The 13695-nt window shown below is 36.2% G+C and overlaps 1 protein-coding gene across 2 annotated transcripts in view; it reads right to left on the bottom strand.

Annotated features, from left to right (window-relative positions):
* The window catches only part of LOC150097407 (RCC1-like G exchanging factor-like protein), a 264930-nt gene that overhangs the window by 139228 nt on the left and 112007 nt on the right, over positions 1-13695 (bottom strand). For both annotated transcript variants that reach the window (XM_090407234.1, XM_090407235.1), the window contains exon 3: positions 11859-11985. In XM_090407234.1, the coding sequence (XP_090263360.1) occupies positions 11859-11985 (127 nt within the window). The remainder of the gene's footprint in view (positions 1-11858; positions 11986-13695) is intronic.

Below are 13695 nucleotides of genomic sequence, written 5' to 3'. Positions count from 1 at the left end.
TTTTCCATTAGTTGTTAGTTTTTGGTAAGATCAGAAGGACATACGGTATCTATTTTATGCTTTTTCAGAATACACGCAAAAAGGAAATAATAGATAAAATGCAAAAAACAGAAAGAAGAAGAATGCAAAGATGTCTGCTAAACATAAGACTCAGAGAGAAAATGAAAAATGAAGAAATACGAGCTAAAACAAAATTTTTATATATTGGAGAAAACACGCTTCGAAAGAAATGGAAATGGATGGGACACATTACAAGACTCAAGGACAATAGATGGACACAAGTTATGCTGGAGTGATGGCCATATAAAGGTAAAAGATCAGTTGGAAGATCTGAAGGAAGATGGTTAGATGAAATAAGAAAAACAATTGGAACTGTTTGGCACCAACAAGCTCAGGATAGAAACAGATGGAGAGAACTGGGAGACACCTATAGCCAGAAATGGCTATAAAAAAGATTAAAAGAAGAACTCCTAGATATAGAGAATAGCAAGAGATTTTTTGTGTTCTGGATTGGAAGGGTGGGGGCTGAGTGGATGGGCAGAGAGCTCTGTTGATTTTGTTAAGGAGAAAATCATTGGCTACAAATATATCCCAAATGTGACAGATTTCCATGGAGAGGCTGTTACATCCCTAGCTCTGTGTGATAAGGTTTTGATAACACCAAACTGCTGGGAGAGGTGGTGTGATTAGGTGGCAAATATACCTACAAGTGTCAGTAGGTTTTCTGTATACTGAAAAAGATAAGGATCCATTTGGTAGACAGTTAACTAAAGTGTAACTAGTATACAAACAGAAACATACCCTTGAGATCCATAGTTCCACTGGTTCCACTACTTAAAGTTGCCAAACACTTAGCAAAAGAGTTCTCCTTCATTAATGGCCACACTTCTTCCCATGTAAAAACTTGGTGCACTTCAAATCTTGTTTGTCACATATGATCCTCAGAGACACTGACATCATAGTTAGTTTTGATATAGCCTACTTCTTCACAAATGTACCCTTACTAAAAACCAGCTGCCCTTTCTCCTGCAAGCTTTAATACTTTGGAAAAACAGAAAAAGCTGCCAATATCCTTCTGGAAGAGCACAGAAAATACATCCTTCATCTATACTGCAGTCATTCGGAAGTGGCAGACTATGCCATGGATACCAGATCCAATGGAAGAAAATCTCCCTCTTACACAGAAACAAATTCAAATCAGAGAGACTATTTCTAGAATCTGCCACATCACTACAACATTCCCCAAACTTAAACAAATTTGGCTGCATCACACTGCCAAAAATCTGGAAGAAAATCGTTTTGAGAGATCAGCAGGTGCAAAATACCACACCCAGAGCAGGTATCAGTTAGGGCTATATGAGCTTGCCATTAAACATTAAAATTATTCAGTGTGTGTGTGTGTGTGTGTGTGCCTGTACTCAAAATATCTCTTTCCAACTATCATCTCACAAGTTCAGAAGAATCAATTCTAAAAAAAAAAAAAGATTTTAACTTCACTGTGACTCCTGGTCAGATTTCAAAGACTGATTTTTTGTGCAGTGTGGAAAAGGTGTTCATCGCCTCTCATTTGATTCTGCCAATGCTGTTGTTTTTTTCTTCTTTAATAGCAAAACTTAACATCACTGTTTTCTTTCTGATATGAATCATAAACACCAATGATTACAGTGAAAAAATATCCCACTTACTCTCTGTCTTCTCCACCTACTTAATCCTGGACCATGATCCTACTTGGGCCACCCATGAAAAAAAATGAACGATCTGCTTAAAAATATGCTAAAGTGGCCATTAGACTTACTATGAAAACTCAAATCACTACATCCTATTTCTCCATGACTGGCTCTCTAAAGATGTACAAAACTATACCAGTTTTGTACATCTCTAAAGATGTACAAAACTGGTATACTTTAGAGACCAATCATCAATAACATCAGCTCTCCAACTTACGCATTGTCTAAACATCCTGCTAGTCTTTTAAGAAATCACATTAGGTACTCTGACTCTTATATCAGAAATTCAGCTCATTTCAATGAGAAATTGTCTAATATAAAAAGATCATCTTCTGACATCCTTGCCAGTCTTGACCTAGAATCCCTCTCTTTACTAATGTTTTCTAGCTGATGATGTTTTAGACCTTTTTGGAGATCTCTTTTCACAGAATATTATCAAGCTATTTGAACACTGCCTCTGATCCAATTTCTTTAAGTGGAATAATGTTTTTTATAAACAACTGTTTGGACTAACAATGGGTAGCCCTTATCTCCTCCATCAGCTGATCTCTTCACAGAGCTTGAAAGATGTTTTCTGACTCAAACTATTTTGAAACTAATCATTTGGTGGAGATATGTGGATGATGATGTCTTCGTTATTTGAAAACATGACCTCCCAAGTCTACAACTATTTCTTCACTCTCTCAATTCACTTTAACCTCTGATTAATTTCACATTGGAACTAGAAAAGACACCTTTCCTAGATGTCCTCATCATAAAAAAACAATAGTATGTCACATTGGAGGTACGAGGGTGGTCTGAAAAGTTCTCGGCTTTGACCATAGATGGCAACACTATTGGAACGATTTTTTTTTCTAAGTTTATGACAGATGTACCATCTGTCATAAGCATCCATGTGAAATTGCAAGTCACTCTATTATATGGTTTGTTTTATACAGCTGTCTGAAGCAAAAGTTCTCTGTATCCCTTGAAATGGATAAACTTGAGTATCGTGTGGTTACAAAATTCTTTGTAAAAGAAGGTTTAACACCAAAAGAAATTCATTCGAAGTTCATAAAAGTTTATGGACACTCTTCTCCTTTGTTTTTGACAATTAAGAAATTGGCTGGCGAGTTTAAACGTGACCGTACCAGCCTTGAAGATGATCCACATGAAGGACGTCCAAAAAGTGTAACACCATCAAATATGATTGCTAAGTGCATGAAATGGTATTGGATGACCGGTGAGTCAAAGTGCGTGAAATTTCTGAGACTATAGGCATTTCAAAAGAATGTGTGGGATATATTTTGCATGAAGAATTGCAAATGAAAAAGCTTCATGCAAGATGGGTGTCGTGCTTGCTCACAACAGATCAAAAATGTACTCGCATGAAAATCTCTGAACAGTGCTGGGAGCATTTTAACAAGAATAAAACTGATTTTGTGTGTTGATTTATTACTATGGATGAGACTCGGATTCACCATTACACACCAAAATCCAAACAGTGGACAGAAGCTGATTGTTCAGCGCCAAAGAAGACAAAGTCAGTTCCATCAGCAGGAAAGGTCATGGCATCAGTGTTTTGGGATGCTAAAAGCATTTTATTTATTAATTAATCTTGAAAAGGGTAAAACAGTAATCGGGGAATATTATTCCAATCTTTTAACCAGATTAGATGAAAAACTTCATAAGAAAAGACCCGGTTTGCAGAAGAAAAATCATCTATCATCAGGACAATGCATCTGCCCACAAAGGTGTTTTAGCAACGGGAAAATTAAGAGATCTGCAGTGTGAATTGTTGGAACATCCAACCTATTCCCCAGATTTGGCTCTCTCTGTTGCAAGGTTTTTCACTTGGTTAGACTATAAATTATATATTTAGTTTAATCCTTTATCCAAGTGTAAGCAAACAAAGTTTGAGGCTGAAGTATCTTCAGGACTGGGACAACTCGTTGCAAAGGTGGACTAAGTTCTCATCACTTTCCTTAGTATCCCATAATGCAAAGCACATCTCCTTGAGACATGTATAATGCTATGCATTATGGGAAGGGTCACTATCCAGACCGGTTTCCCTGTTTAAGTGTGGGGTTACCTCTCCAAAAACTCGTGAGATCCCTGGATCACCCAACAATGAGCGACCAGCAGGATCAAAAACTCACCATTACACTAAAAAGAACTCTCACCATTGGCTCTACCCCACCATCTGGGGGGGTAACAGCAACAGTCGTGCCTCGGTTAACTTCATGGGCTACAGCACTGTCCCCACCCAGGACCTGGGTGACAGCAAAAGCCAAGCCTCAGTTAAAACTTCATGCGCTACAGCATTGCCATTCATCACCCAAGCTTCCAACCAGTTTTGACCTTTATTGAGGTCTCTTCAGTGGGAGCCAGACCCAGAGGTGATACCAAGGTTGAAGCAATGCAGACCTCATATTTCCATATGCCAATTGCCAAAAGGTGTCACACCTTATTATTAAATTACTCTGGATTAGAGAAAGATGTTGGAAGTTTTTTTCGCTTGAGTACACCATAAATTTAGTTTAATCCTTTATCCAAGTGTGAGCAAACAAAGTTTGCACCCGAAGTATATCTTCAGGACTGGGGCAACTCGTGGCAAAGGTGTACTAAGTTCTCATAACTTTCCTTAGTATCCCATAATGCAAAGACCTCAATAAAGGTCGAAACCGGTCTGGGAAGTGATCCTTCCCATAACGTACAGCATTATATATGTCTGCAAGGAGATGTGCTTTACATTATGGGATACTAAGGCAAGTGATGAGAAGTTATACCCCCTTTGCCACGAGTTGCCCCAGTCCTTATAATACTTCAGGTGCAAACTTTGTTTGCTTACACTTGGATAAAGGATTAAACTAGATATATAATTTATTGGCTACCTCTTACTTTTATCTCCTCCCGAAACTAAAACTCTTCGGTCAGCGTTTTTCTTCAAATCAAGAAGTAATTGCAGCTGTAGAGGGGTATTTTGCAGATCTTACTGAGAACCACTACAGGGATGGGATAATGGTGCTGGAGCATTGGTGGAATAAATGTATTAGTCTTAAGGGAGATTATGTTGAAAAATAAAAACAAATTTGAAATTATAAATTCGTTTTTTCATCGTTTGACCAAGAACTTTTCAGACCACCCTCGTATATTGTAAACCTACTCATGCTGGATGCTATTTTCATGTTTCATCTCTTCACCTTCCTTCTTTAAAGCTAGGCATTATCCACATCATGAAGAATTAAGAGTTTCTATTTCACAAAATGAAGATTAAGAAAGATAGAACTCCATGCTCTTTCTGATTTGTTGTTTTTAATGGATATTCCAAAAAAATAACTAACAAGATTTTATTTTCAAATCGATCCCATCTCCATAATCACAACATCCAGTACAGAAATACAATCACCATTCTGTACATTAGTAATCTTAAGATTATTGCTCTTTCACGGATCATAACATCAGAGTGACTTTCATACCAATTCAAACAGTTTATAGCATAGCCTTCTCAGATCTCCTAAGGACAGCACCCACTTTTACAAACACCAGGAAGCCTATGGAATACCATGCTCATGTGGTTTGGTCTACACAGAGCAGACTCGTAGATCTGAGGTGAAAAAGAAGGAAAATGTTAGAGACACTGAGCACAAAAGAAGGGAAAAATATTATCTGGCCCGCCACCCTTGACCTACTAGGTACTTCAACTACTTGAATATTTTTGCCATGCCATATTTAGAAGAAAACTTTTATTTTAGATTTCTCAACGATTCCATGGCAGTTATCCACTCATATGGGTCTCTTAAGAAATGAAGGACATATATTAAATAATATCTGAAAATCTCTCATTATATCTTTTGACATGTCTGATTTAAATTTTTACAAGTATCCTCAATCATTAATGACAGATAACACATGCCATAAGATTTTACAATCTTGTTAGGATAAATTTATTAATTTCCAATATAATGATTTTTCAGCATTGAACAACTGTGTAGTTATATATATGTTTTTTTATTCAAGATGAATCAAATATTCAAGATGAATAAGATCTAGAGTTACTTGTTTTGCTAACTCCTGAAAATTCATTAAAGCCTGAAATGTGAGCAGAAATGCTCAAATAATGAAGTATAAAACTTTCACTGTGGCTACACTGCATAATTCAGAAGGCCTGGCAGAAGATCATATTTCAAAGAATGGAGCAAAGAGCTCTCTCATAGTAACCACACTTGCTGTGAGAATTACAAAGGCATTTTCTTACAGGGCATTCCAAGTTAGATATACTTGAGTAGAAGCTAAAAAAAAATATGGAAGAGAAACCAGATGAAGAATAAGCTGGTTTCAGGTCAAGTAAGCGTTGTCATGAATCAGATTTTTCCTTTGAGATAAACAGTTAAGAAAACATCATCATCATCATCAAATTCCTGCCATGTACCCTCAAGGGGTGTACAGGATATGACAGTACTACATGAAAAAATTACATCATTACTAACTTCCTATCTACAATTTTCCTCCAAATCAGTCTGTTACTTGACAAGACTCCAACATTATCAGATCTTATATTTCTATCGTCTAAGGCACTTTGTACCGTATCAATCCACCTATATCTTGGTCTTCTTCTGGGTCGTTTTCCTGCCAACCTGGCAGAGAACACTTGTTTTGCTAATCTTTCCTCTCCCATTCTATTTAAGTGACCATACCACCTGATATTAGCTCTGCTAACGCATTCCTGGATGCTGACAATGTCAAGTTCTTTCCTAATATCCTCATTTTTAATATGATATTGCCATTGATGCCATCTGTTCACGGCTCTAATCTTTCTCAGGACTCTCATATCTGCGGTCTCTAGTCTTTGGTCAAGTGTTTTACTTCTGACCCAGCTCTCAGATCCATAAGTTAAAACTGGTTTGAACACTGTCTTGTATACAGCTAATTTAGTGTTCCGACTAATTTCTCTCTTATTCCATATGAATTTATTCAATTGACTTCCCACCATACCAGCTTTGCTGATTCTGTTGTCTATTTCTATATTTAATTTACCATCTTCAGTAAAAATCGTGCCTAGGTAGCTGAAATGTTTTACTTGTTCCACAGGTTTTCCATTCACAACACAGTTGACATTTTCAATGATTCTGCCTATTTTCATTGTCTTTGTCTTTTTATTGCTGACCTTCATACCATATCTATTACAACAGCAATTGAATTTAGTCAGAGAATCTTGCAGACTTGTAGCGGATTTATTTAGAAGTATAACATCATCTGCATAAAGCAAAGAGCTGATATTAACATCTCCAATTTTGATATGAGGTTTAATACCACTTTCCTTCATAATGTGATCCATATAGATAATGAATAACAGAGGGGATAATGTACATCCTTGTCTCACACCAGATTTAACATTAAACCATCTTCCTGTACTTCCTTCAATTCTAACTGCTGACTTACAACTCAAATAAAGACTAAGTATTGCTTGATATAATGCCCCATTGACACCATATAACTGCAGCGTATTGAATAGCTTCTCTCTTGGCACCTTGTCATATGCCTTTTCCAAATCGACAAAACTTAAATACAGATCTTTGTTATATTTCCATGCTTTCTCGACTATTTGTCGTAAAGTGAAAATCTGATCCTGACAGCCTCTATTTGGCCTGAATCCAGCTTGTTCTTCACCAAGCTTTTCTTCCACAATTCTTCTCAACCGTTTCTCAAGTATACTTGAATAGATCTTGCCAGGAACACTTAGTAGGGAAATACCTCTGTAATTCTCACATTCAGTTTTATTTCCCTTTTTATATATGGGTACTATGAGAGCTCTACTCCAATCATCGGGAATTCGTCCCTCTGTCCAGGCTTTCTGAACTATGCAGTGCAGCCACTGTAAGACTCTTATACCACCATACTTCAACATTTCTGGTCGAATATCATCTATTCCTGCTGCCTTTCCACATTTCAAGCCTTTGATAGCTTTTTCTACTTCAAGTATGGATATGTATTCCTGACTGCATGCCTGGTCAGTGTTTTTTATCACTGTGCTGTCATCACTGCTTGTTTCATTTAGCAGTTTTTCAAAGTAATTACTCCATACTTCAAGGATATCTTTTTCTACCATTTCATGTCACCTTTATCATCTCTAACTCCTTTTACAGCACTCTTTCCTCCATTCCTAAGCTTCTTCAACAACCTCCAGAATATTTTGCCACCTGCTTGATATTTATTTTCTATATTCTTGCCAAAGTCCTCCCATGACTTTTGTTCAGCTAGTTTTACACACTGTTTAGCTTTCTTACATTTGTCTCTGTATTCTGTAAGAGTAAAAGCTGACTTATTTGCCAGGAACTTTTGATATGCTTTCTTCTTTTCCTTCACTGCCTCTTTAACTTCCTGTGTCCACCAGGGAGTTCTGATTTTTTTATCCTTGCACACAACCTCACCACATGCCTCTCTGGCAGAATCAATCAATGTTGTCTTCAGAGTTTGCCACTGAATCTCCAAGGTTTGATTCCTGTTCTGAAACTCTTTCAGTTTCTTTTCAATAATCTTTCTGTATTTTAGTCTACAGTTCACATCTGAGAGCTGCTCAACTTTTATTCGCTTTAAAACTTTCTTACATGTTATTCTTTTCAATATGAAATTCAATTTTATCCTGCTCAAGACTAAATAGTGATCACTTCCAATTTCAAATCCTCTGTAAACTCTGGTGTCCTGCACCAGGGAGAAAACATCACTATCAACAATAACATAGTCAATGAGACTTTTCTTATTCCTAGCCTCTTCTCTCCATGTGAATTTGTGCACATTTTTATGTTGGAACATGGTGTTACTAATAACCAGTCCATGTCCTGAGCAGAAATCCAACAGATATGTGCCGTTATTATTAGCTTTGCTCTTTTCTCTAAATTTTCCCAAAATATGTTTGTGTCTCACAATCATTTCCTACTCTGCTATTTAGATCCCAACAAGGACCAACTTTTCCTTTTTCATTGTGTCAGTTGCTTTTTCTAAAGCATCAAAAAATTCCTCCACTTCTACCTTAGTAGAACCTTCTGTGGGACCATAGGCACAAATAAGTCTTATTGTCCAGTTCCCCATTCTCATATTTGCCCACATTACTCTACTTGAGACTGACTGCCATTCAAGAAGATTAGCCTCGTATTTTGTGTTGAATACTATGGCTACTCCTTCTTTTCCTTGATTGTCATTGCCTGAATATAACATTTTGTATTTATTGCTCAGAAAGATCTCACCAGTTTTGGTCTTTTTTGTTTCAGTCACCCCTATTATGTCGATCTGCTACTTATCTAATTCCTCAGCTAGCTCCATTTTTTTGCCATTCAGGCTTCTTACGTTGATAGTACCGATCTTTAACTCTGGTGATGTTGGGGTTTATTTTCAGATTCGTTCTAGTAGCTGACTTATCGCTGTTCGCCCTGGTTCCCTGGAGAAAACAACGGGGGGCCTTGTTTAAGTGGGCGACGCCCCAGCCACCATGAAATTTTGTCATGTTGTACCAAAACATGAGAATACCAAAAGAATTTGCATCTATATTTCAGTTTTGTTAATCTGGAAAGACATATGACAACATGCAAAGAGAAAAGCTGTTCTAAATGCTACAGTGATAGACAGGTCTAACATATAATCTATATTTAAGTCAATGGTTTAATTTAATAAGAATCAAACTCTTACTCAATATCCATATGGATCACATTATCAAGGAAAGTGACATTAAATCTGATATCATAATCAAAAAATATTCAACTTAGCTGATGACTTTATGCAAATGATGTTAAACATTTAGGAATATTTCTAAATAAATCATCTGCTAATAGTATCTTTATTTGTTAAATGTGTATGTTCTCTGGCCCATTTGCTTGTATATGGAATGAAAAACTCAAGTTTCCAGGAAGAAAAAATTCTAGATACTTCTATGAGATCAACTAACTCATCAACTAAAAATGGCCATATAAAGATTCCTCTTGTCATTATAAGAATCACTCTCAGTTGCAATAAGCAGAGGTGCTTCCATATTACATATGGAAATAGTACATTAAGCAAAGCATATGGTGGGGAGCTATTTGAAGAACTTCATAAACTTATATGGGATAAGAGAGTAAAACGAAAGCACCAAAATAGCAGTATATAAGACAGTGTTCAACCCAATTTTAACTTAGGAATATCTGAAAGTTAGGCTGGACATATTTGATAGAAGATTACAGGCCAGAGATATGAGAGTTGGAAGACAAATCAGGAGAGTGAATAAATGTATAAATAAGATAATCATATTAAAAAATGAAGATATCAGAAAGGAACTTGACATAGTTATCATTCAGGGAATCTGTAAGCAGAACTAATTTAGGGTGGTATGATCACTTAAAACGAATGGAGAGGAAAGCTGGTGCTTTTGGTGAAAAAGACCCAGAAGAACACCAAGATCTAGGTAGACTGATGTAGTTGCACCTCAGATCTGACAATACTGGAGTTCTGATGAATAACAAATTGATGTGGATGAAAATTGTTGATAGGAAGATATTAATAATATTAACTTAATCATGTAGTGCTATCACAGCATCTTATACACTTCCTGAGAGCAGACAGATATTTCATGATGATGATTAAACATGTAGTTACCAGCATGTCTTATATCCTAAATTTTCATCTTAAAGTTGTTTTTACTACTCTTATTTCCATTTAATAATACAATGTTAATCACTCTTTGATTCTTCTGCCTAAATGCCCATGATCAATGATGCATAATCCAGTAGTAATACTTTCTCTGACTACAAAGCAGTCAGTGTTCTTCTTCAGCCATAAATATTTAGACAACACTATTCTTTACTAGCATTTCTGTTAAGGAAAATAATTATATTTTTATACTCCCTGATCCACTGATAAACAACAAAGAATTTATCCTATTCTGTTTAAGTGACCATACCACTTCACATTCATTCTGTTCATGCAGAGTGATTCGCTTTTTCCAGAACTCCCATAAAATGCATATGAAAATTCTGAGTTTTGCTCTCTTGTCACATTGTCTTAAACCATGAACAAATATAGTACAGCATGATGTAAATGTAGTCTTAAGATTACAGCATGATGTAAATGTGGTCTTAAGATTACAGAATGATGTAAATGTAGTCTTACGACTACATTTACATCATGAGTGAGACGAAATATTAGGCAGCATTAAAATTAGTTTTAATCCTTTCTTAGTGCTGATAATATTCCATTAAGCCTCCAACATGAATTCTTCACAGCGTTTAAGCCTCAACACACAAAACACTTTATAAAGACTAGATGTGACAAGAGAGCAAAACTCAGAACTTTCATATGCATTTTATGGGAGTTCTGAGAAAAGTGAATCGCTCTGCATGAACAGAATGAGTGTGAAGTGGTATGGTCACTTAAAAAACAGAATAGGAGAGAGGAAAGTTAGCATCTTCCAGCTAAGATGGCAGGAAAAAGATCTGGTTGGATTGATGCAGTCAGAAGTGTCCCACAAAACAGAAATGCAAGATCTGACAATACTGGAGTGCTTACAAGTGACAAACTAATCTGGAGGAAAATTGATGACAGAAGATTAGTAAAAATGTAAACTTAATTGTGTAATACTGTCGGAGTATCCTATATATCGGAGTATCTCCTTAAGAGTACATATCAAGAAGATGATGATGATGATGATGACTATATTTCCATAAAGTTAAAAAGAAAAATACTGCTGGCCTGGTTGGCCGAGTGGTTAGTGTATCTGCTCTCCAGCCAAAAGGCTGCAGGTTCGAATCTCGCCGTGGGCATAGATGTTTGTGATTGTCTGTGAAAGTACTAGTCGTGGTAATCAATGGTAGATGGCGTTGGTGTTAGATGATGAAGGTTGGTGGAGTAGTGAGATGAAGAATTGTAGAGTAGAGTAGATGCCCTCCCTCGATGAGTCTTTGGACTCCCTGGAGGTGTGATGTAATAATAATAATAATAATAATAATAATATTATGTTGCCTTATTTTTACTCTGAATTTAAGAATAAATATTTTTATTTTTCATAATATTTGAATACTTGAGTCTTTTTTTTTATATATCCTACATTTTTTTCCCTCCTTGCACATTAGATGCTAAGGCTCATATTATATGAAACCCTGATAGATTAAAAGACACTAAACTCACCCTTCCTTACACAGTGATATCCAATTTGTGAATCTGTATTTAATCCTGTTCCAAATACATTATAAGGAGTTCCTTTCTTTGTAGCAGCAAATACAGTGAAACCGCCACCACAGGATATATCTGTCACCTACAAAAAACAGATGAAAGAAAAGAAAGAAGAATGGTGTATCCAATGTTTCGAGTGAGAAGGAGGAGGAGAAGAAAGAGAGAGAGAAAAAGTAGGTCAAATGCTTTCAAAAAAAAGAAAAAACTACATTAAAACATTGTGGGATCATTATGTTGTTGAAAAAAAAAACAAAATATCATTCTGTTTCACTTTAAGCACTCATTATTTGTTTATAAAACAGCAATAAATATATACTGTTTTTGTGTCTCCTCCCCCTCCCCTCCACAAATCAAAAGCATCATACATTAAATACAGATGGGGTAAGGGTTCAATATTCCAAAAACTGTGCTGTAGAAAACAAATGTAGAACTTTTACAAGCCTCTAATCAGTAATCTCACACTAGACAATGAAATTCATCCACCACAACTACTACATAACAAAGAATGCTTTTCTGAGGATAATAAATATATATAAAGACTATTTACAACATAGCAGTATTATTATTATTATTATTATTATGGACAACTCTATGGAGTCCTTAGCCTCATCGAGGAAGGCCCATCAGGTCAAGAACAAGATACTAATTTGCACAGTATCTCTCATACTTTGCTTTGAACCCATTCACAGTCATGGCACCCACAACAGACTATGGCAACCTATTCCACTCGTTCACAACTCTCCACGTTAAAAACCTAGTTCTAACATTCTTACTAACTACACTCTTGCTCAGTTTCCATGGATGGCCCCTAGTTCTCCCACCACCACACCTATTCTGAAAAATTTCCACTGGATTAATCTTGTAAAAACATCTCAGTAATGAGTGACTTTTTTTCTTGACTACTTGTATTAGAAACTATAACTCATTTTTTTTTTAGGAATGTTAGTCAAGTGAGTAATGTTTATTATCCGACAAGTTTCACCGATTTTTGCTATCGGCATCTTCAGGGATACAATTGGTAAGCGATATGAAGGTAACAGACTAGGTTTTAGCTGACAGTTCTAATTCATACAAAATTAGTACTGTGTATGAGACAATACAAGTGTCGTGGGTACATGATTTATTGGTTGAGAGACATAATGTAATTGGCATGAAAGTTCATTTCTTAAGTGTTTCGTGATCTAATTAATGTTTTCCAAATATCAGGTAGGATTAGACCATCATCATCAAATCATCATCAAATTCCTGCCACGTACCCTCAAGGGGTGTACAGGATATGATAGTACTACATCATTACTAACTTCCTATCTACAATTTTCCTCCAAATCAGTCTGTTACTTGTCAAGACTCCAACATTATCAGATCTTATATTTCTTATATTTCTTTGGCACTTTGTACCGTAGCTATATCTAGGTCTTCCTCTGGGTCGTTTTGCTGCCAACTTGGCACAGAACACTTGTTTTGCTAATCTTTCTTCGCCCATTCTGTTTAAGTGACCATACCAGCTGAGATTAGCTCGGCCAACGCATTCCTGGATGCTGACAATGTCAAGTTCTTTCGTAATATCCTCGTTTTTAATATGATATTGCCATTGATGCCATCTGTTCACGACTATAATCCTTCCCAGGACTCTCATATCTGCAGTCTCTAGTCTTTGGTCAAGTGTTTTACTTCTGACCCAGCTCTCAGATCCATAAGTTAAAACTGGTTTGAACACCGTCTTGTATACAGCTAATTTAGTGTTCTGACAAATTTCTCTCTTATTCCATATGAATTTATCCAATTGACTTCC

The sequence above is a fragment of the Typopeltis vanoorti genome, chromosome 17 (genome assembly GCF_054136105.1).
Source record: "Typopeltis vanoorti isolate ZY-2024b chromosome 17, IOZ_Tvanoo_1.0, whole genome shotgun sequence".
NCBI classification, from domain to species: Eukaryota; Metazoa; Arthropoda; class Arachnida; order Uropygi; family Thelyphonidae; genus Typopeltis; species Typopeltis vanoorti.
Note: the sequence above shows the minus strand (reverse complement) of the source record. Positions and strands in the feature narration are given on the sequence as shown.